The sequence below is a fragment of the Papio anubis genome, chromosome 2 (assembly GCF_008728515.1).
Source record: "Papio anubis isolate 15944 chromosome 2, Panubis1.0, whole genome shotgun sequence".
NCBI classification, from domain to species: domain Eukaryota; kingdom Metazoa; phylum Chordata; class Mammalia; order Primates; family Cercopithecidae; genus Papio; species Papio anubis.
Genome location: NC_044977.1, coordinates 120,019,224 through 120,043,176, shown reverse-complemented (window position 1 = coordinate 120,043,176; position 23,953 = coordinate 120,019,224). Strand labels below are relative to the sequence as shown.

The 23,953-nt window shown below is 38.1% G+C and overlaps 1 protein-coding gene and 1 long non-coding RNA gene across 8 annotated transcripts in view; one reads left to right on the top strand and one right to left on the bottom strand.

The window, feature by feature from the left end:
• The window catches only part of SLC2A2 (solute carrier family 2 member 2), a 32,765-nt gene extending 11,300 nt beyond the window's left edge, over positions 1 to 21,465 (bottom strand). The window contains exons 1-7 of one of the 2 annotated variants that reach the window (XM_003894841.4): positions 21,361 to 21,465; positions 13,221 to 13,313; positions 9,140 to 9,402; positions 4,627 to 4,751; positions 1,817 to 1,932; positions 677 to 839; positions 4 to 191 (exon numbers count right to left, since the gene is read on the bottom strand). In XM_003894841.4, the coding sequence (XP_003894890.2) occupies positions 4 to 191; positions 677 to 839; positions 1,817 to 1,932; positions 4,627 to 4,751; positions 9,140 to 9,402; positions 13,221 to 13,313; positions 21,361 to 21,375 (963 nt within the window). In that variant the 5' untranslated portion in view covers positions 21,376 to 21,465. Of the gene's footprint in view, positions 1 to 3; positions 192 to 676; positions 840 to 1,816; positions 1,933 to 4,626; positions 4,752 to 9,139; positions 9,403 to 13,096; positions 13,154 to 13,220; positions 13,314 to 21,360 lie in introns of those variants that run through there. The other variant, XM_009201367.4, reaches the window with a different exon arrangement.
• Positions 1 to 23,953, top strand: part of LOC103882191 — a 116,869-nt gene that overhangs the window by 10,592 nt on the left and 82,324 nt on the right. For 5 of the 6 annotated variants that reach the window (XR_004181968.1, XR_002520158.2, XR_004181967.1 and 2 more), the window contains exon 2: positions 8,036 to 8,080. This is a non-coding gene — a long non-coding RNA (uncharacterized LOC103882191). Of the gene's footprint in view, positions 1 to 4,233; positions 4,554 to 8,035; positions 8,081 to 23,953 lie in introns of those variants that run through there. The other variant, XR_002520155.2, reaches the window with a different exon arrangement.

Below are 23,953 nucleotides of genomic sequence, written 5' to 3'. Positions count from 1 at the left end.
TACCCCATTGATTCCAGAAAATTGCTGAGCTATGTGCAGCATCAGTGCCACTAGAATAGGCTGTCGGTAGCTGGAATTGGTGAAGAGCTGAATTATAGAGACTTTCTGCTCACTTGATGCTTCTTCTTTTTCTTTTCTCATTTCATTAATATCTTTGGTGACATCATCATATCCTCTGAGTCTTTTCAAGCCTGTGCCGGGAAATGATCGGGTTGAAACAACTCAAGTCAAAACAAAAAGAAATTTATTTTTATGTTAATGAAAGAGCTACATTTCTGCATGCCCCGTTCTATTACTTAATAGCATGGGTGTTGGAAATTCTTTTTTTGTTAAATCCTGCTCTTTGATTTAAAAGAAAAACGGAACATTTGGCTTCATCTTATGACAAATACAACTGGATCCTCATTATGTTAGAAGCATAATGCTGGAGGGATCTTTGAGAAACCTCTGGCTGAGTCTAATACCCTGTATATGGATTTCTGGTTTCGGTTAACTGAATGCCTATGGGTGCCAAATGACATGCACCAGTCATACAAAAGCGATTTTGCATATTCTTCTTACATTTAATCACTAGCTTCATGTGGAAGGCACTGTTTTACATTATATAACACACTGTTTTACATGAGCTGATAACGCTCAAACAGTAGGAAGAAAGAAGAACCATCCACAGACTTACTTTGCTTTGCTTTGACTTCCTCATCTAACTTGATGTAAAGGTACCTGGGACTTTCTGGACAGAAAAAGAGTAGCAGAGACTGAAGGATGGCTCGTACACCAGACAGGCCAAGCAGGATGTGCCACAGATCATAATTGCCCAAGATAAATTCAAGACCAACAATCTGAAAATGCAAAGAGGACGCATATCAACTACATAATACTTTGGATCTACCTTTTACACCAATTTGTTGAAAAAGTACTTTGACTATTTAATAGTAGTCTCTGACAACTTTGGAAACTATTAACTATCGTGTCTCACTTTAACTAAATTAGGAACTATTTGCTATATAAGGAATTAACCTAGGTTCATTTTCATCAACTCCAGTTGGACAGTCAGGATGAGAATCAACCAAGCTTAAACAAAAATATATACTTGATATCTAAAGCAACACATAGCTGTATTCTCCAGGCAACCAGATAGAATCTGGTTGTGTTAAAATCAGCCATGACTTTGGACCTTTGCTTGGTATTTCCTTCTTATATTACGCAGAACTTAAATAGAAAGGGGTTCCATAGATAGAACAATTACTGTGATGAGAACTATCTTGGTGATTCCTATGGCAGTAGTTTATAGACTACCCTCTGGATTGTCATAGGCGTGGGGTCCCAGACTCCCTCTGATACCATAGGGTAGAAGGGAAGGATAGACTCAAATGAACAGGAGCTCCTGTGGCAATGACTTACATATTAGATTCCCAAGTAAGATGTTTAAAACAAAGGCAACCCAGGCAATCCAATCCTTGAAGTTTTCTATTTCTTATAACCTAAATGGAATAGTTTAACTCTAGAATAGCTCTGAAGTTAAGACCTGGCTTGCCAGGTCACCTCCAGTACTATCCCACCAACAATTCCAAGGGGAAAAGTGATGAGTGATAATAATTTACCTTTGAGTGAAAAAGTCTATGTCTCTACACCACCTCCGCTACCACTGGTAGAACTGGCTTCTCTTTCTGTGCTGGTCTATAGTGAGAGTGGACAGTCAGGGAGGGAGAAGATGAATGAAGTGGAGGAAGTACAGTAGGGGATGCAATAGTAGTAGTGGTACTGCAGAGGATGAAGTAGATGGGTGCAGTAGGGGATAAGGATGGGGAGTTTTTACCTGACTAATAAGAATGCCCGTGACAATGGCCAGCTGATGAAAAGTGCCAAGTGCGCCCCTGAGAGTGGTTGGAGCAATTTCACCAATATACATGGGCACCAGGCCTGAAATTAGCCCTGCATGAAACATGAACATAAATGTTAAAGTGCAACCAGGACTGTCTCAATAACAACAATTTGGTTTAAGTACAGTATATATCTTGAATAAAAGCCCCTCCCTGAGTTCACTGGAAGGATGAACCCTTGTTCCTAGGTATAGACATAGTTTGTGCAAGAGATATTTGATATGACCCCAAATGTAGTTGTAGTTGGAAATATGAATAGAAAGAAATGGTTAGTCATGTATTTGGCAGTTCTTCATTACATCATCTTATTTAATTAAAATTCATGTTAATTTTTAGTTTACATCATAATGCCTTAGGTTGTCTTCAGAAAAGAAATTGAAGAATGTTTTAATAATATTCTTAATCAGGGCTCATGAGATTAAAGGAAATCAGAACATATCTCCACCAGCCTCTTGATAGATGTGAGAAACAGCTTGCCAAAGATCACAAGCAACAGAGCATTAGTGTGAGAACAATATGCCCTAACTGAATTTCCACAATGTAGAGGGGTTGGTGATGACGGGGAAGGGGAGGTGCAGAGAGGTAGAAGAGGTTAAGGATCTTATGGACTCTTCCCCAGTTAGAAACCAGAGAAACTCAGCTCCTTTATTCTATTCAAATATTAGGCCTCAGAAAAAATTTTATTTGAAGAAAGACTTTTAGTACTTAAATGAATACAGAGCATTTGAAAGCACTAGGTCATTCTGCCTTCTGAAGCTTTCTTAAATGCACATGTAATCAGTTGTGCTGGAAATGGAGTATCCAGCCATTTGCTGATTGCATAAAAAGTTCAGAGACTATCAATAGGCAAGGGTGAATTAAATGTTTGGCATTTTCTTAAATATTTAAAAACAGGATTTGCAGAGGCTTCTTCTTAGAAACTACCTGCCTATCAAATTGAAATGGATGATCTTTGTGTAAAAGATGCTTTGAGAATTGTTTTCAAAATACATCTTTTAATGCTTCAAGTTGTTCTTAATATCTCAAATGAACATTTATATGTGTGATATGGCATCTATATTTCAGCTGAATTTTACAGGTAACTTTTAATGTGTAGCCTGTTGATCTTGAATAAAAAAAATCATTTATTTGCCTCTATTCTAAGTTGTACTATCTTTCTGTAATACCTAATACTATACCTGAAAAACAGAATAATGTAGATAAGCTCACAGGTCTGAAGTCACATGAACTTGAAATCAAATTATATTTCCTATAATTTTTAGGAACTTTAATGCTCAGAATACGGCCAAACATAACATTAGAAGATGGTTGGGGAGTTCAAGTTGGTTGACTATGCTAGTTATAGTTTGTTTTGCAATGTATTTATAGCATTTATTTTCAGTTTTACCAAAAATATTTCATAATTTTTTTTCACACTGTATTTTTTTAAATGGAGAGAAAAGAAAGAGGAATCATAATTGGGACTTCATTCATAGTGTTATTATCTGCATTTTATGGGAGAAGAAACTGAGGCTCAGATTTAGTGTTTAAGGCCAAGCAGAGACAGTGCCAGAATTTATTTGCTCTGAATCGAAAGCTCTTTCCACATTTGGGGTTGACTCTTTACCTTGATAAATCTACACTGACCTTCAGTTATTTGTATTAACATTGAAAATAATAAAAAGAGATTTAATTAGGCTGTTAACTTCATATTTTAGACTTTTGCTTCAACTGATCATTGAAGATACATGGAATTCAAGTCTTTTCTGTAGATAAAAGTGTTAAAAATACTTTTATATACAAATCTATGTCCTCACGACTCCTTCCCCATCCCCATGGATAGAAGTGCCTTGAAAGGCAACTATAATTTGTGAAAATGGGTTAAAATCTCAACCTAGCACCATCAAAATCAGAGCTTCATTGGCAGAAGTTAAAGATTTAGCCATTTGTTTTAGAGAGAGATTGAATGATTCTGCCTTTGTTCAGACGTCTGCTAATTAATTGCTTCTGAATGTTTGAAAAGCTGTCTCTAAAAACTAGTGATTCCCACTATTCAGAATAAAGTTCATGAGAGGAACCTCTTTCCTTTATTCTGAACTTTTAAGTATCAGCTGCTTCTGTCTGATTCCCTCTCCCTATAGACACCACCACCGTAATGCTTCACTTGGTCATGTCTAGAATCATACAGGGCTGGGGAATGTGGTCTAAGAGATGGGTTCAGAGTGTTAAGGTCTTGTCAGATAGAAGAGATGGAGACATGGCAGCCAGGTATTCCATAAGGGCAGAATTAAGGGTCGTGGTATAACAGTCTCCCACTGTCTGCTATAGCGCAGCAGTAATAACAACAGCTAGCATTTACTGGTAGCTTACTGTATTTCAGATTCTATGCGGAACATTTTACATGTGTTCTCACAATCACCCTATAAGGTAGATATTATTATCCACTTCATTTAATAAATGAAGCAACTGAGAATCAGAGTTAAATAATTTGTCTGTGATCATACAACTAGAAATGATGTCATTGCCATGGACAAGGACCTTGATAGCATCATAATTCCTACTTACTGGTCACAAACCCCCCTGACTCTGGATTTCAACTTTATGCTATTGCCTTTCTCTCTGTGATGTCACCCTAGACTCAAAAATATCCCTGAACGCTACCACGTCCGCCTTTAGAGTTACTTTCAGACAAAGGTAGGGGTGTGTGTGTGTGTGTGTGTGTGTGTGTGTGTGTGTGTGTGTGTTTGAGAGAGAGAGAGAGACTTACCACAATATAGTCCTGATATGCTTCTTCCAGCAATTATAAGTATATGAGATGGTCCCAATTTTGAAAACCCCATCAAGAGAGCTCCAACTAATGAAAGAATGTTTGCTATTAACATGGCTTTGATTCTGAAATTTTAAAAAGCAAGGAATATAAATTCAGCATCAAAACTTGCTAGAATTATTTGCTTTCAGAGCATGTTGAGTTTTTTTTTTTTTTTTTTAACTTAAGAGCAATTATTTTAATTTTGCTGTAAAACCTAGTTGGGGAATCTTGAACCAAGATTGCTAATTTGACTCATCTATGGACTAAAGTATTAGTAATAAGCAAGATTTATGATGAAAGAACCTAGGTTGCATCCACTTGATCTCTACATTTTTCTCTTTTATTTTGAGTCAGGGTCTCGCTTGCTCTGTTACTCAGGCTGGAGTGCAAAGGCACCATCATGGTTCTTTGCAGCCTTGGCCTCCCAGGCTCAAGCGCAGTCTCTACATTTTGATAGAGATGATTCAATCGCGGTGATGACTAGCTTAAGATAACACTTCTGACAGTTTTTCAAAGAGTTAACTAAGTTTTCTCTAAGTTGATTGTTTTAAAGAATAATTGCCTGGTGACAGCTAAATTCAATTCTGTAGTTGCAACCTACAACTTTTTTTTTTCTTTCAGTGGCACAGGTTTTTAATTGATCTAGATAGGAAAGGAACTTTCAAAGTTAAATTTCCTTTTGTATAAATTATTTGGAAGTAATTTAAAACTTACTTTAAGCCTTATCTAGAGAATTATAATTATCCTTATTTTAATATATGCCAGCATATTTCCAAAATCTATAAATTAATAGTGACCAGTGTAAAATACATAATAGAGCTGACAGTAGCAACAAAAACACTTTCAAAATTAATCAGATGAAAATTGACAACATTTGCAGATATCCGTTCCTTTTATTTCTAATTAATGGGAAAGCAAGGTACACAGAAAACCTTTTTTTGCAGTCAAAAAGATAATAGTAAGGCCAATAAATGTCTGAGTAGACAGGTGTGAAAATGTTTGTGCCAAAAGAAATGTAAACGTCCTTGTTATATTCTATTTCACTGCTTCAAACTTTGATAGGTGGGCTTTTTCTATGCAAGTGTCTTTAACACCAACAGATTTTTTTTTTTTCTGGAGCATAAAGCTATAAAGTCATATACTGCAGTGATTGTCTAACATCCACGTGATAGGCTAAATCATGTCTCCCAGCAGCCTACAGCATAATCCCCAGACCCTGTAAATGTTACCTCACATAGCAAATGAGATTTTGCAGATGTGATTGAGAAACTTGAGATGGGGAGATTATCTTGAATTATTTGAGTGAATCCAATGATGTAATCACAAGTGTCCTTATAAGAGTAAGGTAGAAGAGGAGCAGGTGATGTGATGACAGAAGTAGAGATTAGAATGTTGTGCTTCAAAGATGGAGGAAGGGGCCACAAGCCAGAGAATATAGTTGGTCACTGCAAGCTGGAAAAGGGCAAGGAATGCATTCTTCCTCAGAGCCTCCAGAAGGAACAGCCTTACTGACCTTTTGGCTTTAGCTAACTAAAACTGAGTTTGGACTTTTGACTTCCAAGACTATGAGAAAACATATTTGTGTTGTTTTAAGCCACTAAATTGGGGATAATTCATTACAGCAGCAGTATGAAATGAGTATAGGGAAACAGAGTGATTTAGAGCTGGCTAGCCCCAGAGCTACAGAGTAGAAAAACAGTTAAGGGGTGGTTAGTAGTTTAGACTATTGTGAAATGCTTTTTATCTACACAGGGACAGAGGGCAGGCAAATTCAATAATTGACCTTAACCAGTTGTTACCACCTAGCTAATAGTCTCTTTTATTAGGGGAAAAAAGATAAAAAGTCATAAAAGAAATAGCCTGGAAGAATCTTGGATGCCAGATTGCCCAAAAGTCACCTTTCCCTATCACCAAAGGATGCAGGAGCACTTTATATAATTTAAATTCTTTTAATGTCTGTTCAGATATGAGAAATGGCCACAAATAAATAATTTTAAAAATACATGAAATAGCTGAATCAGGGAAAAAGAAACTTAATTCTACCTAAGTATATTTCTTAAAATTTGACTCTAAATACTTCAGATAGTATAGGCTTCATTATTGTCGTGGTCATGGTCATTGTGGTCATCATCATCATCATCATCATCAAAATGAGGCCACATTTGCTGCTTGCTTAATATATGTTAGGCATTGTTTTAAACCTTTTATATTTGTTCTCATTAAATCCTCACAATAATGCCATGAGGTAGGTATTATTTTTGTTTTCACATTGCAGATGGGAGGAAAACATTTTAGAGAACCTAATAACTTGCTTATTTTCATACAGCTATTAAGTGACAGATCTTGGACTTGATCTGTGTGAAACCAAAGGGTAATGCTTCATTTTAATGAGTTCCATTTTTGATGAAAAAGAATGCATGCATTCAAAGGCAAGCTATGCATCACTTCCTTTACTCATGGTAGTGTGGATTGCACAGACCATAGTCTTCTCTACCATACCCTGGTAATTAAACTGTAAATGCACAGGTTGAAAAAATTGGCCTTGCAAACCCAAAACTAGAACTAAAAAATTGGCCTTGCAAACCCAAAACAGACATCTATTGACTATTACACAATTGCAAGGAAACACTTTTTTTATAAGGCAATAATGGAAGTATTACATTTTTATTTATTTACTTTTAACTGATGGATAAATGACACTGGTAATAATGAAAATCATGTCACTTCTCAATGAATCTAGAAAGATAATTTTATAGGGGATACTGATAACTTTTTTCTTAATTTTGATGTTGAAGTTGTGAACTTTTGGGCTGCTTTTCAAGGAGGATCATTTTTCTACTAAAAGCTAGAAGAAACCTCACTTTTTGTTTATCATAGGTCATTTGATACATGGTCATTTGATATTGTTTTGAGGTATAACCATTGTTGATGCCAAATCCTAAGACTTCAGAAGGTTTGTGTATTGGCTCCATTAAGTGTTAATTAAATGTTAACACTAATTAAATGTTTTAGGTTAAGTCACTGAACTTATCAGAATCTTACCTCTAAATGAGGGGCAACCAGGGTTTACATTTTTTCTTCAGGAATGAGAAGTAGTATAAAATATCAGTAGTTGCTAAATGATTTGTTCATATTTTAAAACGTAATTTAATTTTGCTTAATTTGATTTACTTTAAAAATTTTTTTAAAATCATTTTTCCTTTTTCCTTTTGTCTGAGTCTACTTGCTAGGGAATAATTTACTTTAGAAATAAATAATTAATCTAGAGAATTCTCCACTTACTACTTAAAGCAACTTGATACACACTGAAATTATTTTTAAATTTTTTTAAATGATGAAATTCAGTTTATTAATCTGTGTTTTACAGATTCTTATTTAAAGTTCAACTGAACATCAGCAAGTTGATTAAAAGGTAAGAAACTGACCACTGTCTTTTATGGTGGAGAAAACGCCATTTCAAATAAAAATAATAATACAACTTGGGTTACCATGATATTGTAGTTAAGAAAACTTATAGTCATATTATATAAAAGCTCCAGTATAAGAGGAAGAGTTATCAGAATTTTAATAGAGAGCTAAAAATTATAATTTATAATAAGAATTTAAAAATCTAAGTGAATTGTAATTCAGAATTATTAAACTAGTTGCCTAAATTGTTATTTACATCTTTAAAGGCATTTTCATTTTTCTAAATTTTTCATATATTATTTTTATGAGAAAAAAGGTAATGTGCAAAAGGTGGGCTCAAATAGGAGAAAAAATAAATCTAAAAAATAATCATTTGATACTCTGGTTTTATTTCCTCTCTATATAGGGTAGGAAATTCCAACAGCTGTAGTACATTGCATGAATAAGTAAAATTTGAGGGTAAAGGAGTTCCACTGATATTTTTAATCCAAAAAACCTATCAGACACCCAAGTGATAAATGGAGGTATCTCTTGCCTCATCTCTGGCTAGGGCTTTGAGATAGCAAGCAGGACCAGCAGCCAGAAACCATACACCAAGTACACTGGGCAACTGGGAGTTGGGGATATTGACTGAACCTTTGTACTTGACTGATCCAAATGCCAAATTCTGATTTAAAAAGGGAAAACTGGATGTTTGAGAAACAGTGTGATTTGGTGAAACAAACAGTGGACTCCCAGGTTAAAAACTCTAGTCTCTTCTGCTGAGTTCCTGAGTTAACCGTTTGTGTAGTGGTCTCCTAGTATATTTTATAAATTACAAAGCTAGAGGATCAAAGCAATTATCTAGAAATACACACAAAAGTCACGTTTGGTATAAATGTCCGAACAATTAATCAAACTTTCATTGATTTGATCTAACACTGATATGCCTCATAGGGTCATGAGTTGAAAAAACAACTCTAATGCTGTTCCGCAAGAAGAAAGATAGTATTTTTCTAAACAAATGTTAAGAAAATGAAAATATGCAACTTTCTGTTTATGCTTATTTATGAAATTTGCCTACCTTCCAAGTGTGTCCCCAAGCCACCCACCAAAGAATGATGCAATCATTCCACCAACTGCAAAGCTGGATACAGACAGGGACCAGAGCATAGTGATTAGCTGAGCAGCTGCCACAGTCTCTTCCTCAGCCCAAGGGGTTGGTTTTGGGTTTATTGAGTATGCAATTGTGGGCAGTTCATCTGTACTGTTGGTAACATAGTTGTTGATAGCTTTTCGGTCATCCACTGGAACACCCAAAACATGTCTATAGTGAGATATTATTACCTAGGAGATAAAGAAAAATAGCTTTACTATTTCAAACATTCTATGTATTTTTGTTTGTTTTGTCTTTAAAGTGTTTGTTATGTGTTTAAATAGTACCATCTCAATTATGTGTTTTATATACATATAAACATGGATAGATTTGTTTACAGTTGGCCATATCCTATGAAATAGAGGTTATAAATTCCATTGCCAACAAGAACCAGGCAGGAACAAATAAATGAAGGGAACATGTAATACTTTGATGACTGGGAGACTAAAATACATTTTCCACTATTTGGGACTAATACGGAATGGTCAGGATTGTAGAACTGGAGAGCAGAAGGAAGCTGCAAATGTGAAACTGGTGCTGGATGACCTTTAATTTTTTAACAGAAAGTCAGAAATCTGAGTTTTTATGTAAAATTTTTCAAGTTTTTTATATTGGCAACTATTGAAATGGAAACTATTCTGCAGGCTAGGCTGGGCATGGTGGCTCACACCTATAATCTCAGCACTTTGGGAGACCGAGGTGGGTGGATTGCTTGAGCTCAGGAGTTTGAGACCAGGCTGGGCAACATGGTGAAACCCCGTCTCTACGAAAAATACTAAAAATTACCCAGGCATGGTGGCACACGCCTGTAGTCCCAGCTACTTGGGGGGCTGAAGCGGGAAGATTGCTTGAGCCTGGGAGGTTGAGGCTGCAGTGAGTCAAGATGGAGCCACTGCACTCCAGCCTGGGTGACAAAGTAAGACCTGGGTCTCAAAAAATATATATATTCTGCAAGCTAAAAAGATACATTTTCATGCTAGTATTACTTCTGCACAGCAGGATTTAAATTGACATATACATATCTTAACAGAATCATAAAAGTGGATATAAGAAAAAAGACTGGAAAGGTTAAGATGAGGGTCAAAAATAAAGTTAGCATACAGAATTCAAACACTAGGTGGTATATCTTTGTTGGAAGTGAGCTATAAATTTACCAGTAAACTTCCTAGTCACCAGGGCAAAGAGAGGAAAACAACCAGGTATATTATTGATGAATTCCTAAGATAACAATAACTTAGTGGCCCTTGAGAAGGCATTGAGACCTGAAGGAATTTTCTCCTGTGGGTCCTCATAGAGTTAAGTTTGTAACAGAATGAACAACATTGAAAACTAAATTTCATGGAGCCATATTTTGTAATGTGCTTCATATAATTCAGATGAATTATAGGACATGGGAGGAAGATGGCCTCATCTTCCTCTCAATGATGATTTGGTCACTATTTAGCGTCAGTGAGCTGGGAGGGTACTCTCTGTAAAGGACCTGGAATGCAGCTGCTCTAGGTGACTAGTTATGGGCAAAGGCCTATTTGGTAATGCCAGCTGAGTGAGGTGAATAATTGAGCATCCTCTTATAAAAGAATTCTGATCAAGACATTTGCCTCAGTCCGGGTACCGTAGCTCACGCCTGTAATCTAGCACTTTGGGAGGCTGAGGTGTGCGGATCACTTGGGGTCAGGAGTTCGAGACCAGCCTGGCCAATGTAGTGAAACCCTGTCTCTACTAAAAATACAATAAATTAGCCAAGCATTGTGGCTGGAGCCTGTAATCTCAGCTGCTCAGGAGGCTGAGGCAGGAGAATCACTTGAACTCAGGAGGCAAAGGTTGAAGTGAAAATCTCCAGCCTGGACAATAGAGCGAGACTTTGTCTCAAAAAACTAAAACAAAAACATTTGCCTCACTAGAAGGCTGCCTTATATGAATAATATGCATAGAAAAAAAAAGCTGGAAGGAAATATCCAAAATGTTCTCAGCAGTTTGCTCATTCTGGTAGAATAATTATGAGTATTTTTTTTCTAATACTGTCTTCAGTAGGCATGTGTAATTTTCATAACCATACGAAAGTGTGATTTTAAAATCCTTTCAAATAATCCTAAATGTCATTCAGCTGATAAAAAAGGGCTTAAAAATCTCTTATTTAATGGTGTTTCAGCAGCAATTTAAACACAAAAGGAAGGGCCTGTATATAGAGAGAGCACTAACTTGGATGCCAGCATGGGGATCGCTGTTTTCAGCTCTGGCTCTGGGACTTCGATTGAAGGATGTGAAACCTTAGCCTAAGCTTCCCTTTAAGACTGGAGGGAATGGTTTAATTTTTTAAAAATTTTTAAATTTTTATTTATTATTATTATTTTGAGATGGAGTTTCGCTCTTGTTCCCCAGGCTGGAGTGCAATGGTGCAATCTCGGCTCATTGCAACCTCTGCCTCCCAGGTTCAAGTGATTCTCCTGCCTCAGCCTCCCGAGTAGCTGGGATTACAGGCATGTGCCACCATGCTGGGCTAATTTTGTATTTTTAGTAGAGCCGAGGTTTCTCCATGTTGGTCAGGCTGGTCTTGAACTCCTGACCTCCGGTGATCTGCCCGCCTCAGCCTCCCAAAGTGCTGGGATTTCAGGTGTAAGCCATTGAGCCCGGCCAGGGATGGTTTAATTAATGATGTGATAAAGTCTTCCACAGAAAGAGAAGGGGCTCTATTAATAAAGTCATGGTGATGTTGAGTGTTAAATTGTTAAATGATGTTAAATTCCCGGAAACCTGCTAAATTGGCATGTGTTGTCATCACCCACACAAAAGAGATATGACCCTCGTCTCTTGATCCCCAGCACTATGCCCTGGATCTCTTAGCCTGCCACACTCCTGATGATTGTGGCACCTAATCGGAGCACATCTTTCAGTAGGAAGCAGCCCTTTTCAGGTGATGGAATATGGTCAGCGCGTATTTCACATATCCATACCCTGCAGTATCTTTCATTTTCCTTGGGGCCCGATGTTCTAAAAGAAGCAGAGGAAATATAATAGACTTATAGAAGGCATCCAAACAATGTTTGTACCTTCACTTTATGCCACCTCTTCCCCAGGTTCCTCTTCTCTCTTTCATTAATTCACTCCTCTTTATTGAGTACCTTCTTTATGCCAACTACTGTGCTTGGCACCAGTGATAGGAAGAGGAACAATTCATCAGTCCTGCCCTGAATGACCTCACAGTCTAGTTAGAGCAGAGGGGAATGAAGTCCTGGTTCCCCGACTTATGGGCTGTGAGAACTGAGAATAACATACCTCTCCCGTGTATTCATTAAATACCAGAATAAGGATGCACAAAATATATGAGAAAAATGGTTGAAATAACTTGATTAAAAATTCACCCAAAGAGTGATCATGGAGAAAATCCAAACTTTGTTGAACTTCTTGAATATTATTCTAAGGTTTTATATTACTTTACTTTGGATCACGTATTGAAGACAGGAATGGTGGGGGAAGGACCATAATCTCTTTTAGTTTAGGGCTTCTTAAGGTTTTAATATAGACTGGAAATGGGCATAATAAGGTTGTTGGGAGGATCCAGTTGGGGAGATCATATGTTAAAGTACCTGATGCAAATAAGCAGGTGCTCAAAAAATGTGCCCTGAGTGAAACATCCTTATTCCCTGGCACTTTTCATTCATGTATGCCTGAGAGCTCTGAATGAATGTTGCAATGAGCTCTCTCTTTTTTTTTTTTTTTTTGAAGTTTCCTTCAGCACATGATATTCTGCCTGGAGTTTTCTGTGAGCTCAGCAAACAGCATAGTCAGAGATTAAGAATTATTTATTGCCTCCTTTTTTTTCCACCCGTGATTGTTAATTGAGGAGTCAAGGCCAAGTTATCAGCTTTGGAACAGTGCACATCGTACCTGACAGGCCAGGATGACCTTGTGTCTCCCACGTGGACACCTTTTATCTCTGTGTATGAGGAACATATGATATCTATCACTGACAGAACTTGCCAAAAAGAGAACTTGTACATATTTCACTTGCCTGTTGAGGTGCATTGATCACACCAATGTCATATCCAAACTGGAAGGAACCCAGCACAGCGGTGATGACAGTGAAAACCAGGGTCCCAGTGACCTGCAAGGGGAGAGACACAGGGCAGGGAAACACCAAGCAATTTTAGTTTCCCATCTTTCTGCAAGGCTGCAGCTTGAACTTCTTACAGGCTCCATAGGCTGGTTCTTTCCCCTCAGTATGGATTTGCAGTATGCCCTGTGCTCCAGGCTGGCAGGTGGTGTTCATACAAGAATGTGAGAGCCATTCATCATTTCCCCTATGCTGCTAAAACTCAAAGAAGTTTGGGACAGCTTCTTCCAAGGGAGGAAACAAACATTCTTTTCCATATATGTGTATGAGAATAACATACCTCTCCTGTCTATTCACTGGATACCAGAATAGGGATGTATAAAATATATGAGAAAAATCATTGAAGTTACTTGATTAGAAAAATCCACCCAAATAGTCATCATGCAGAAAATCCAAACTTTGTTGTTTTATATATATATATTTGTTGATATATATATGTTGAGATACATATATATATATATATTCAGAATCAGGACTGAGAACTAGAATAGCTGCTGATGGAAAGGAGCCACCAAGGTAGAGCCATTATATCATTGGGAGCAGTAAAATAAGACAGCAGTAATAAAGAGATGGGGAGCTCTTTTGGACGTTGACATGGTGACAAAAACACGTCAATACTCATATAAGAGGCATTAGCCTTTATCATGTTCTGCATCAACATCCAGGGAAGGCTACTTTTCAGGATTTGTATCTAGTTCAGCCTAGAGTTGTAGGATAAGGGCCATTATTTTCTCCCCAACTCCATGTAGCTACAATGAAACTGTGTAGAAATGGGGCAGAACATTCATCCCCATGAACTCATGTGATAGCAAAATTGTAGAAAGAACCTAAATATTGTTCAATGGGGAATAGTCAAATAGATTCAGATACATCATAACACATACATCAGATACATACCATATGCTATGCAGCAGTTCAAAGGAATAATATGATCATGTGTACTGACTTATAAGTGGCGAAGGAAGTTATGTAATCTAACTTTTTTTTAAAGGCTTAAACATGAGTTTAATTGTTTGATTTAAAAAATAAAACAGTTATTTGATTTGTGTATGGTGTATATAATTCATAGAATGTTTTCTTGAAGAATAAATGAGTTGATGGTCCTTGAGGAGGAATGTGAGGTTGGAGAAGGAGAGTGAAGGAAATTTTTTCTTGTATTCATATGATTAGACATTTCGTAAGGAAAATATTTCATGTACATTTACATAATTTAAATTTTTTTAAAAGCTTGGGATATAGCAGGAACTTTGTTGTGTAAATGAATGAGTCACATCAACATGGATTCCAGTTCTCACTCTCTTAGTGGGTATATGACCCAAGCCACTTCCCTTATAGGAGCTTCAGTTTTTCTCTAAATTTTAGGGTGATACTAAATCCCCCTATCCTGGTATAAAGCCCCAGTATAAAGAATAGCAAATTAGCCAGGACCCCTCATTACCCTGAAAAGCTGGAGATCAGAAGCTTTACAAAGTATTATCACAGAACCACCCTGGGAGTCCATGAAATTATTTAGTCCAGTAGTTCTAAAACCAGACCCTACTTGGAGAGCCTGTTACACATGTAGCTTCTTGGAGACAGCCCCAGACCTTCTACTGGATTAGAATCTCTGGGGCAGGGATGAGGAATCTGTAGGTTTACAAGGCTTCCACCCCTTTCACTAATATTGCGGATATCTATACAGACTTTCCCTCCTAACACTTCCTTCTCTGAAAGAAAGGACTTCAAAGTTGGCCCCAAAGATATGGTTATATGATACATATATATTGCCCAAAAGAATAATATATATGTGATATATAATATTGTATAATATGTTTATTCGATATAAATTGGCCAGGCGTAGTGGCTCACACCTGTAATCCCAGCACTTTGAGGGACTGAGGTGGGCAGATGGCTTGAGCCCAAGAGTTCGAGACCAGCCTGGGTAGCATAGCAAGACCTCGTCTCTACAAAAAAATACAAAGATTAGCAAGGCATGGTGGTGTATGCCTATAGTCCCAGCTACTCGGGAGGCTGAGGTGGGAGGATTGCTTGAGCCCAGGAGGTCGATGCCGCAGTGAGCTATGGTTGCACCACTGCATTCCAGCCTGGGTGACAAAGCAAGACCCTGTCTCAAAATATATATGTATATTTATTTTACATATTTATATATCATTTACATCTGATATTTATCACATATCTTATATATATTTATATATCATTTATATCTTATATAAAAGATATAACTTAACATTTTATGTTTATTACATATGAATTATATATATTACACATAAAATGCATACACACAGTATATGATATATGGTCTATGTGATTATGAAAAATTATTAGAATTATCCTCTAAAATGTAACTCGACATCTAAAACTCAGTGAGTGGCTTAGATAGCCAAAGCTAAGATGGAGTTTTATTTACTTAGTTGGTGGTTTCTCCTTAAATCCTTTTTCCCCTCAAGCTGTTTCCAAGGATAGGGATTTTCATCCTTTTTACAGGTAGTAACCATTGTCAGACGTGAGGGGATAAGGAGTACCCTGGGAGGGCTTTAACCCACCTCCTTCATACTCTCCATCACTAAAATCAGGACTATCTGATGTGAGATGCAATGCAAACAGATTCAAAGCCTAATACTACTTATGCTTACTGCATGCCTGTTCACTATGTGGATTATCTCATTTACTTCTTTTATTAGTTTTCTATTGCTGCCATAACAAATTACCACCAGTGCAGCAGCTTAAACAACACAAATTTATTTATCTTAAGGTTTAGCCAGGCAGGGCAGCTCATGCCGATAATCCCAGCATTTGGGAGGTTGAGGCTGGAGGATTGCTTGAGGCCAGGAGTTCAAGACCAGCTGGGCAGCATAGCAAGATGCCCATCTCTACAACAACAAAAAACATCTGTAGATGGAAGTCTGGTACAAGTATCACTGGACTAAAATCAGGTTGTTGGTAGGCTGTGTTCCTTTCTGGAGGCTGTTGGAGAAAATTTGGGTTGATGGTGGAATTCAGTTCCTTACGGTTATAGGTCTAAAGTCTGTTGTTTTGCCCTGGTTATAAACTAAGGGCCATTCCCAGCTCTAGATGCCACCAAATGTCCTTGGCTACTGGTATTCTTCTTTCATCTTTATAGCCAGTAATGAGAACGTCAAGTCCTTCTCATGTTACATCTCTCTGGCGCTGACAATATTACCTTAATTTCATCTGTAAAGTATTTTGCCACATAAAGCAAGATATTCCCAGGTTCTGGCGATGAAGCTGTGGACATCTTTGGAGGACGATTATCCTGCCTACCACATTCTTCATGGCAGCACCATTAATGTCCCCATTTTATAGATAACTAGATTAGTTTAACATCTCTCAGCTAGTAAATAAAAGAACAATGACTTGATTCCAGATCTTATGCTTTTAACTTCTTGGTTATTTCGCATCCCTCATTAGTCAGATACAGACATTCAAAAGTCAAGCACATTTGAAAAATCTAGGACCATAATCTTTATAAATTAAAAAAGCTAAGAGCATACATATCCACAGAATTTACCACTTGTGGGTGTTTTGCTATTTGGCTTCAAACACCCAGAAATCTCAACCACATTTTCCCACCACCTACCACACAAATCCCTTTCCCCCTACCTACCAGTAGAAACTTTTGGTGAGGTCTCTGGACAAAAGTCCAAAAAGGCAAAGCCTACTCAGTTGCTTATCTGTAGCTGAGCTGAAGAGGAACCTCAGGTCTTCCCACCACCAAGCCCAAGACCACATTATACTTCCCCAATGTCATCCCTGCATTTTCTTTTCTTCTGTGGCACTTAGTTTCTTAGTGACCGCCACTTGCTACTTCATCCCTGGGTTTCTGCTCTCTGGGGGTTCTCTCCCTGTCCCTCTACCACACAAACATGTAATTTACTTCTCCTTATTTTAAGAGTCCAATCAGCAGCCATGCTAATGGTGAGCAGAGGCGACACAAATTGAAGTTGGGGTGATAGCAATAGCTGCAGCAGATTTACTCCCCTATCGTCTCCATTAGTTCTCTCCTGTCACTTTACATACGCAGCCTAAGTCACAAAGTCCCACATTACTTTGACAAAAATGAAAGCTAATTTTTAAAGATGCTGGATCTCCCATCCTATTCCTTTCCAATCAAATTGTTCTAAGTCCTTGCTATAGAAATTCTGGAGCTGCCTCTAAGATCAATTTCTCATTTTATTAGAATAACAAAAATAGCAACTATGAAAGAGATAGGAGAGTTTTTTTTTTAAAATTTATTTATTATTATTATACTTTAAGTTGTAGGGTACATGTGCATAACGTGCAGGTTTGTTACATATGTATACTTGTGCCATGTTGGTGTGCTGCACCCATCAACTCGTCATTTACATCAGGTATAACTCCCAATGCAGTTCCTCCCCCCTCCCCCCTCCCCATGATAGGCCCCGGTGTGTGATGTTCCCCTTCCTGAGACGTTTAGAAATCTTAGCGTGTTATTAAAGTCCTTGTCCTCTGGCCTTCCTGGTTTCTTTTTGAGGGTTGGCTGTGGTCCTGCCACCCCAGGGCCTGCAGTTCCTTACGTTAACTCCCTAAGAAAATTTCACCAGGTTGGTCAGATAAGGAGCAATCTCATCCATTTTAAGCAGGTCACTTGAATTTCTGAGAATTTCCAACAAAAGTGATTATCCCAAATATCAAAATCTCTGAAACTGTTTGATGGCATTTCCTTTTGCTTTCTTTTTCTTTATCTTTTATTTTCAGGTTTAATTCCCCTCTCTGAACTCCATGTTAAAATGGTTCCCTCCCCCTCTTCTTTCTCCAATGTTGTGAAATGAAAAGAAGTAATGTTTATAGTCAGCCTTCTATGTGGCTTGGCTCTAGACTTGGTCAGAGGAGGTTTTGTTTCTAAGAGGGGAAATTTCCGAAAACGACCAAGTCTTAATAAGCCCTGTCAACCTTCATTCATCCACTATAATGTCCAAGAAGTTGACATAAGAAAAAGTACATAAGTGCCACTGAAAATAGCAAGAAATTAGAGAGGATCTTAACCTGTCCAAGTTCTGAGGTTCTAAATGGTTTGCTTGTTTTCTCAGCAACCCTGTAGGTAGGAATTATTATTATCGTTTCGTGTATGGGGGAGCTCACATGGAAAGAGTAAATGACTTGTCCAAAGGCCGCATACCCAGGAAGTACAGAAGATCTTCAAGCCTTTTCTCTTAACTTCTTCATAGGCTACAAAGTGTTCAGCTTGCACTTTAAAAAATGCTGCCTTCATTAGGAGCCTCATAACTTTAAGTTAGAGAAACTAGATTCCATATCCATTTTAAAATATGCTGCTGGATAAATGTGGAAGGGCAGAATAAGCAAATGGTTGAACTTCAACATAAAACACAATGTAGTGTTTATATTGTGGCTTATAAGTCATATAGGGTCTATTAGAAAAAACAAATAGATGTGGGAGTCAGAAAAGCTCCAAAAGAGTCCCAGCTAGGCTCCTAACATCACTGAGTCTAAGTTTCTTTGCCTAGAAATGGGTATAAAAATAGTTAATGTGATTACTGTAAAGACTAAGATAAATAATGTGGTCTTCCTATAAACAGTAAAAGGGCTACAGGACAAATGCATCTTTAATCATGTCTTTATCATCACATTCATTTCTTTTGTCGAACAACCATGTGTCAACTTTTCATACTTTACCAGTACTCTTTGCAATACCACAAAGTACATGAAATCATTCCTGTTTTAGAGATGAGGAAACCAGGGATCAGAGAGGATTAAGGAGCATACCTAACACCACACAGCTAGTGACAGACACTCTAGGGTGGGAACCCAGAGCTGATGATCTTAAACCCCACTGCTAACCTACAGAGCAGGTTTTTCCAGCAACTACTGATTGACTAGATAGGAAGGAGAAGCTTATACCCTTTTCTTTAAACTACATGTCTCCAAAAGCTAAACCAAAGGTGATCTTGCATGCAACTTTGGAAAATGCCAGGGGCTTATCGAGTCACAGAATTTTTAAGTTGAAAGAGACCTTAGAGAGCAATGGATTCTTGTCTGATTCCTCCATTCTTCAGTTGTAGAAACTGAGGTTTCACAGGCCAAGTTGTTTATGTTATTTGTCTGATTTCTATGAACATTTTGGGCATATTCAGAGTGACAACTCAGGTCTCTTAACCCCAGTTCCTTGCTTATCCTACTTCTTTCAAAGTCTGGATAGATTCACAAAGCTGAAAAACATTGCACTTTACCTCAGTGCTCATTCTTTCTGGGTTCCATTGTTAGGCAGTTCCTTAGTTATCAAGAAAAGATCTACAACATAATTTCAAAAGCCCCTGAAAAAATTAATGATAGTTTTGAATGAAGCTTGAACATCTGCTATGTGCCAGACACTGTGTTAAGCACATTACCTTCCTTTTTGCAGTATCTTTCAAACTTTAGTTATTTGATTACTACCTTCATGAATTTTGCCAAATCTACATGCCACCTCTGTAGCTGTTAACTTAATATTTGTCTTTATATTGACCTTAAAGTTGTAACTACTTTAGCTTTATCCTGGGCTATAATACTCATGAAATCATGATGTGCTAATTATTCTTTAAATGCACATTATATAAACACTATATAAATAGTTTTTTATAGTGTTTATTTAAACTTTATATATAAACAAACATATAAATAGTGTTTATATAATATGTATTTAAAGTATTTATATATTTATAATTTATATTTTATAATCAATTTATAATATAAATACTATTTAAATAATATATATTTAACACTATTAATAATTATATAACTATTAACGTTAAAATGTTTGTTGTCTAAGCCTCTCTAATATCATCTTATTTAATTACTCCCAAACTCTACTAGTATAATCCCTGAATATCCCATATTATGTCACTGAACCCAAGTTTCTTTGCCTATAAAAATGGTATATTGTATCCCAATATGTTCTTGTTTTCTCATAATAGAGAAAACCCAAAGCTCAGTTAAATAATGTAACCCAGGCCTCACAGCAGGTTACTGGCATTGCTAGAACCCAGATCCAAGTCTGGCTGACTCCAAAGCCAGTGCTGCTAACCATGCCATCTAATGACATAAAGGAATGTTCAACAGAGTAACTTGCACCAGATCAGAACTTAAAGGTGAGACTCTACAGGGCACAGATTGATTAACTTATATTATTGTGTGTACAGGGGTGGGTGAGTTTATTTAGGAATCATGTATAAGGGAGCAAGGACACTGTATCCTTTATATTTTTAAGTTTTTTTTTTAAGTATCATATCTAGAGAGAAGTTGAAACAGTAGTGCAGTGATCATTCCATAACCTTCGCCTTTATTCACCAATGGTTAACATTCACCACGTTTGTTTAACTCTCACTCTGTGTGTGTTTGTGTGTGTGTTGTTTTGGCTGAACCATTTACAAATAAGCTGTAGACATTTGTGTCATTTCACCCCTAAATACTTTAGCATGTACAAAGAGCAAAGACATCCTCCTACATAATTAGATACCATTATTATAACCAAGAGCGTGTCGTTGATACAGTAATATTATTTAAGATGCAGCCCATATTTAAAATTTCCCAACTGTCTCCAAAGTTCCCTTATTGCTGTTTTTTTCTTCCTTCCACAATCTAAATCATTTGTTGCATTTCGTTGTCAGTTTTTCTTAGTCCCTTTTAATCTAGAACAACCCTTCTACCTCTTTTGTCTCTCCTGCACTGACATTTTTTAAGATTCCTGATGAGTTTTCATGATTAGATTTAGGTTAGTCTGCCTTTTTTTTTTTTTTTTTGGTTAGGAGGGGACATATTTCTTTAGTAATATGGTTATGCACAATTACTTGAAAAAACTTATGCAGACTAGTGAGTTAACTGAGCAAAAATCCTTAAAACCCCAATTACTGAATAAGAAATAGTTTTTCAATTGGCAACGTAAAGAGAATTAATTTTGATCTGTAGTAGCTATACCCTACCTCCCCCAAATCCTCTATATGACTTGAATGTATTCCCCTATCTCCTGAAAACCAGAATTGAAATGAATATAATGCTGCTTTACCTTATCTTCTGTCATTGTACTAGTTGGGAGTCTTCCTGTCAATTCCAGGTCTTGTGTGAGTGTGGCACATGCACCTGACTAACTCCTGCCTGTTTATTCGCAGCTCTGCCTAGGCCTAGTTATGCATTGCAGGAGGAGGAGCAAGGAGAGGGAGGAGTTGGGCTACCCAGACCTAAGAGTCCAAGTCTAATCTTCTCAGCAGCAGCTGAATATTGATGGAAATCTAATCAATAAGTGCTTTGCTTTAGCAACCTGTGGCTTCAATGCCTTTGTTCCACTAGGAAAGAAAATGGGAGCAGGTCCCTTAGGCATGAGTTACAAACCAGAGGCAATCACATTTCAAGGCATGTGTTATGTGGCAGTAATTGGGAGCAGGTGAAAAGAGAAATCTTTGGAGGCTTTTGTAGAAGAGGAGATATGTTGAGCTGCCGTGCTGTGTTGTGGAGCATGGGAGACACACTGCACTCTGCTCCACAGAGAATTAGTGCTGTGGTGTTTCTGTTTAGAGCTGGGCTGTGTGGCCCGAGACCATTGTTGACTTGAATGGTTACCTTGGATGAGCTTTGGATAGTTACAGACTTGGGTTTGAATCTCAACATTTTACTGGGGAGTATAACCTTAAGCAAGTGGCTCGCTGTGACTTTCCTCTGATTAGTTTTTAATTTTTGCCTGACAGAAGAGAAATAACACACATTTTGTTTTGTTGAGTGGATTAAATGAGATAATATGTGAAAGTGTTTGGCATAGTCTTAACTTACAATAAGTACTTAGCAAATGGCGGTTGTTATTGTTATTACTGTTATTGCTTCATGTATGTCAAGAAGCACTTGCTGGAGGCTTTAACGCAGAGTTCTCAAATAAATCTGCTCATATGGCTTGATCTTGGGCCTTTCTAAGTATCCCTTATGATATCCAAACTGCGTGGGGGTTCAGGAGATATCAAATTTATTGCGCTTTAAGTGTGCATGGCAACTAGGGCCACAGATTCCACTGAGGCTCAAATGGAGCCAGTCACCAGCAGAACAAAAATATCACAAGCAGCAACAAAATGAGGGTTGTTGTGAAGAAACAGGGTGAGAAAATGAAGGATTAGAGGAGATTCAGATTTCACCTTTTTATTTTGCCACGCTGTTTTCATTTCTGTCACCTCTGCAAGGTGACACACCTGAAATGTTTGGTTTGAGAAGAGAATTCAATTCAAACCACACACTTTTACTGAGCCCTGCACAGTTCCATGCTCTGAGATGACTGAGATAAATAAGTCACAGCCTCCTCTTGCTAGGTGTTTATAACATATAAGATGAGACATGTGTAATGCAGACACAATACAATAATTTCTTAGTGGAAAAGCATGAGCAAATATTAATAGTAACGATGGTTAATCTTTACTGAGGTCTTGCCGGGTGCCAGGTGCTGCTCTCAGCACTTGACATGGATTAACTCGTTTAGTCATAACATGAGGTGCTGAGTGTCATAGTGCCAAGCTTTGGGGAGCAGCTTTGAAGTCAGACTTTAAAGCACCCAGGTAGCCACACTGACTTTCCGCATCAGTTTTGGCTGGTGATGGGCACGCCCAGTTGCCACAGCGGTCCACAGTCAGGAGCGGTTCCATGGCATTTGCCAGTGACATGACATTCTGCAGGAAAGCATCTCTGTGCCGCGTCGTAAATGATACCTGCTGCGGTTTACCAACCTTTGTCTTTTGGACCTGCCTTTTCAGAAACGAAATTTACCTTGAGTGCGCGGGCGGCCAGTGAGGCTTTACTCTTGTGCTCAGCCTCAGCCAGCGCGGAGCGCGGCGGCAGGAAACCATTCTCTTCTCCCATTGGGAGCGCGACCCGCCATTCACTAGCGAGCCTTTGGGGGCACTCTGATCAGTTTCCTCAGGTTCAGCCAAGGCCTCTATGGTTCTGCTCTTTCTCAGAAATGAATGAGTAATCTCTGCACCATCTGGGATGTGCTAAAACTTTTATCTCCGTGCGGGGAAGGGGTACGATTCAGTTACATTGATTGCACTGATTGCTTTTGCCTGCGGAGAAGTGATACGCGATTCCAGACTTTCAGGAGAGCGTGTCGTGGCGCCCACCGAGGAGCTGCAGGTCCCCTCACTGGCGTCGTTGCGCTCCTGGCTGTGGTGAAGTCAGGCTTTTTGCACTTTGCCATTGGAGTGGGCGCTATTCAGTAACGTGCACGAGTGCCCGCAATCACCCGGAGATTTCCACTGGGCGGGGCAAAACCAGCTGTAGGCTTCATACCTTTAAACCCTCTAGTTCCCATTCGGATTACTTCGCAGATTAATGTAATCTTATTGGATGCCAAAAGTTCTAGGTGGTGACAGGACTGAACAGAGGCCCCCCTCCGCCTCCCCTTATTTTCATTGTTATCCTTCAGTACAATGAGAATAGTTCTGTTTTTTTCTTCTTCTATAAATGAGGAGGGGAGAGTGGGGAGGAAAACCAGCTATTCCAGCATGCTGCATTTCTCTCCAGTTGGGTCAGGTGTGGTTAAGTGCAAAGGCACCTCCTGGGAACAAATTAAATGAGGTCAAACTTGGCCAAGCCAGGAGTACACGAGAATATTGGAAGGTCCCAGT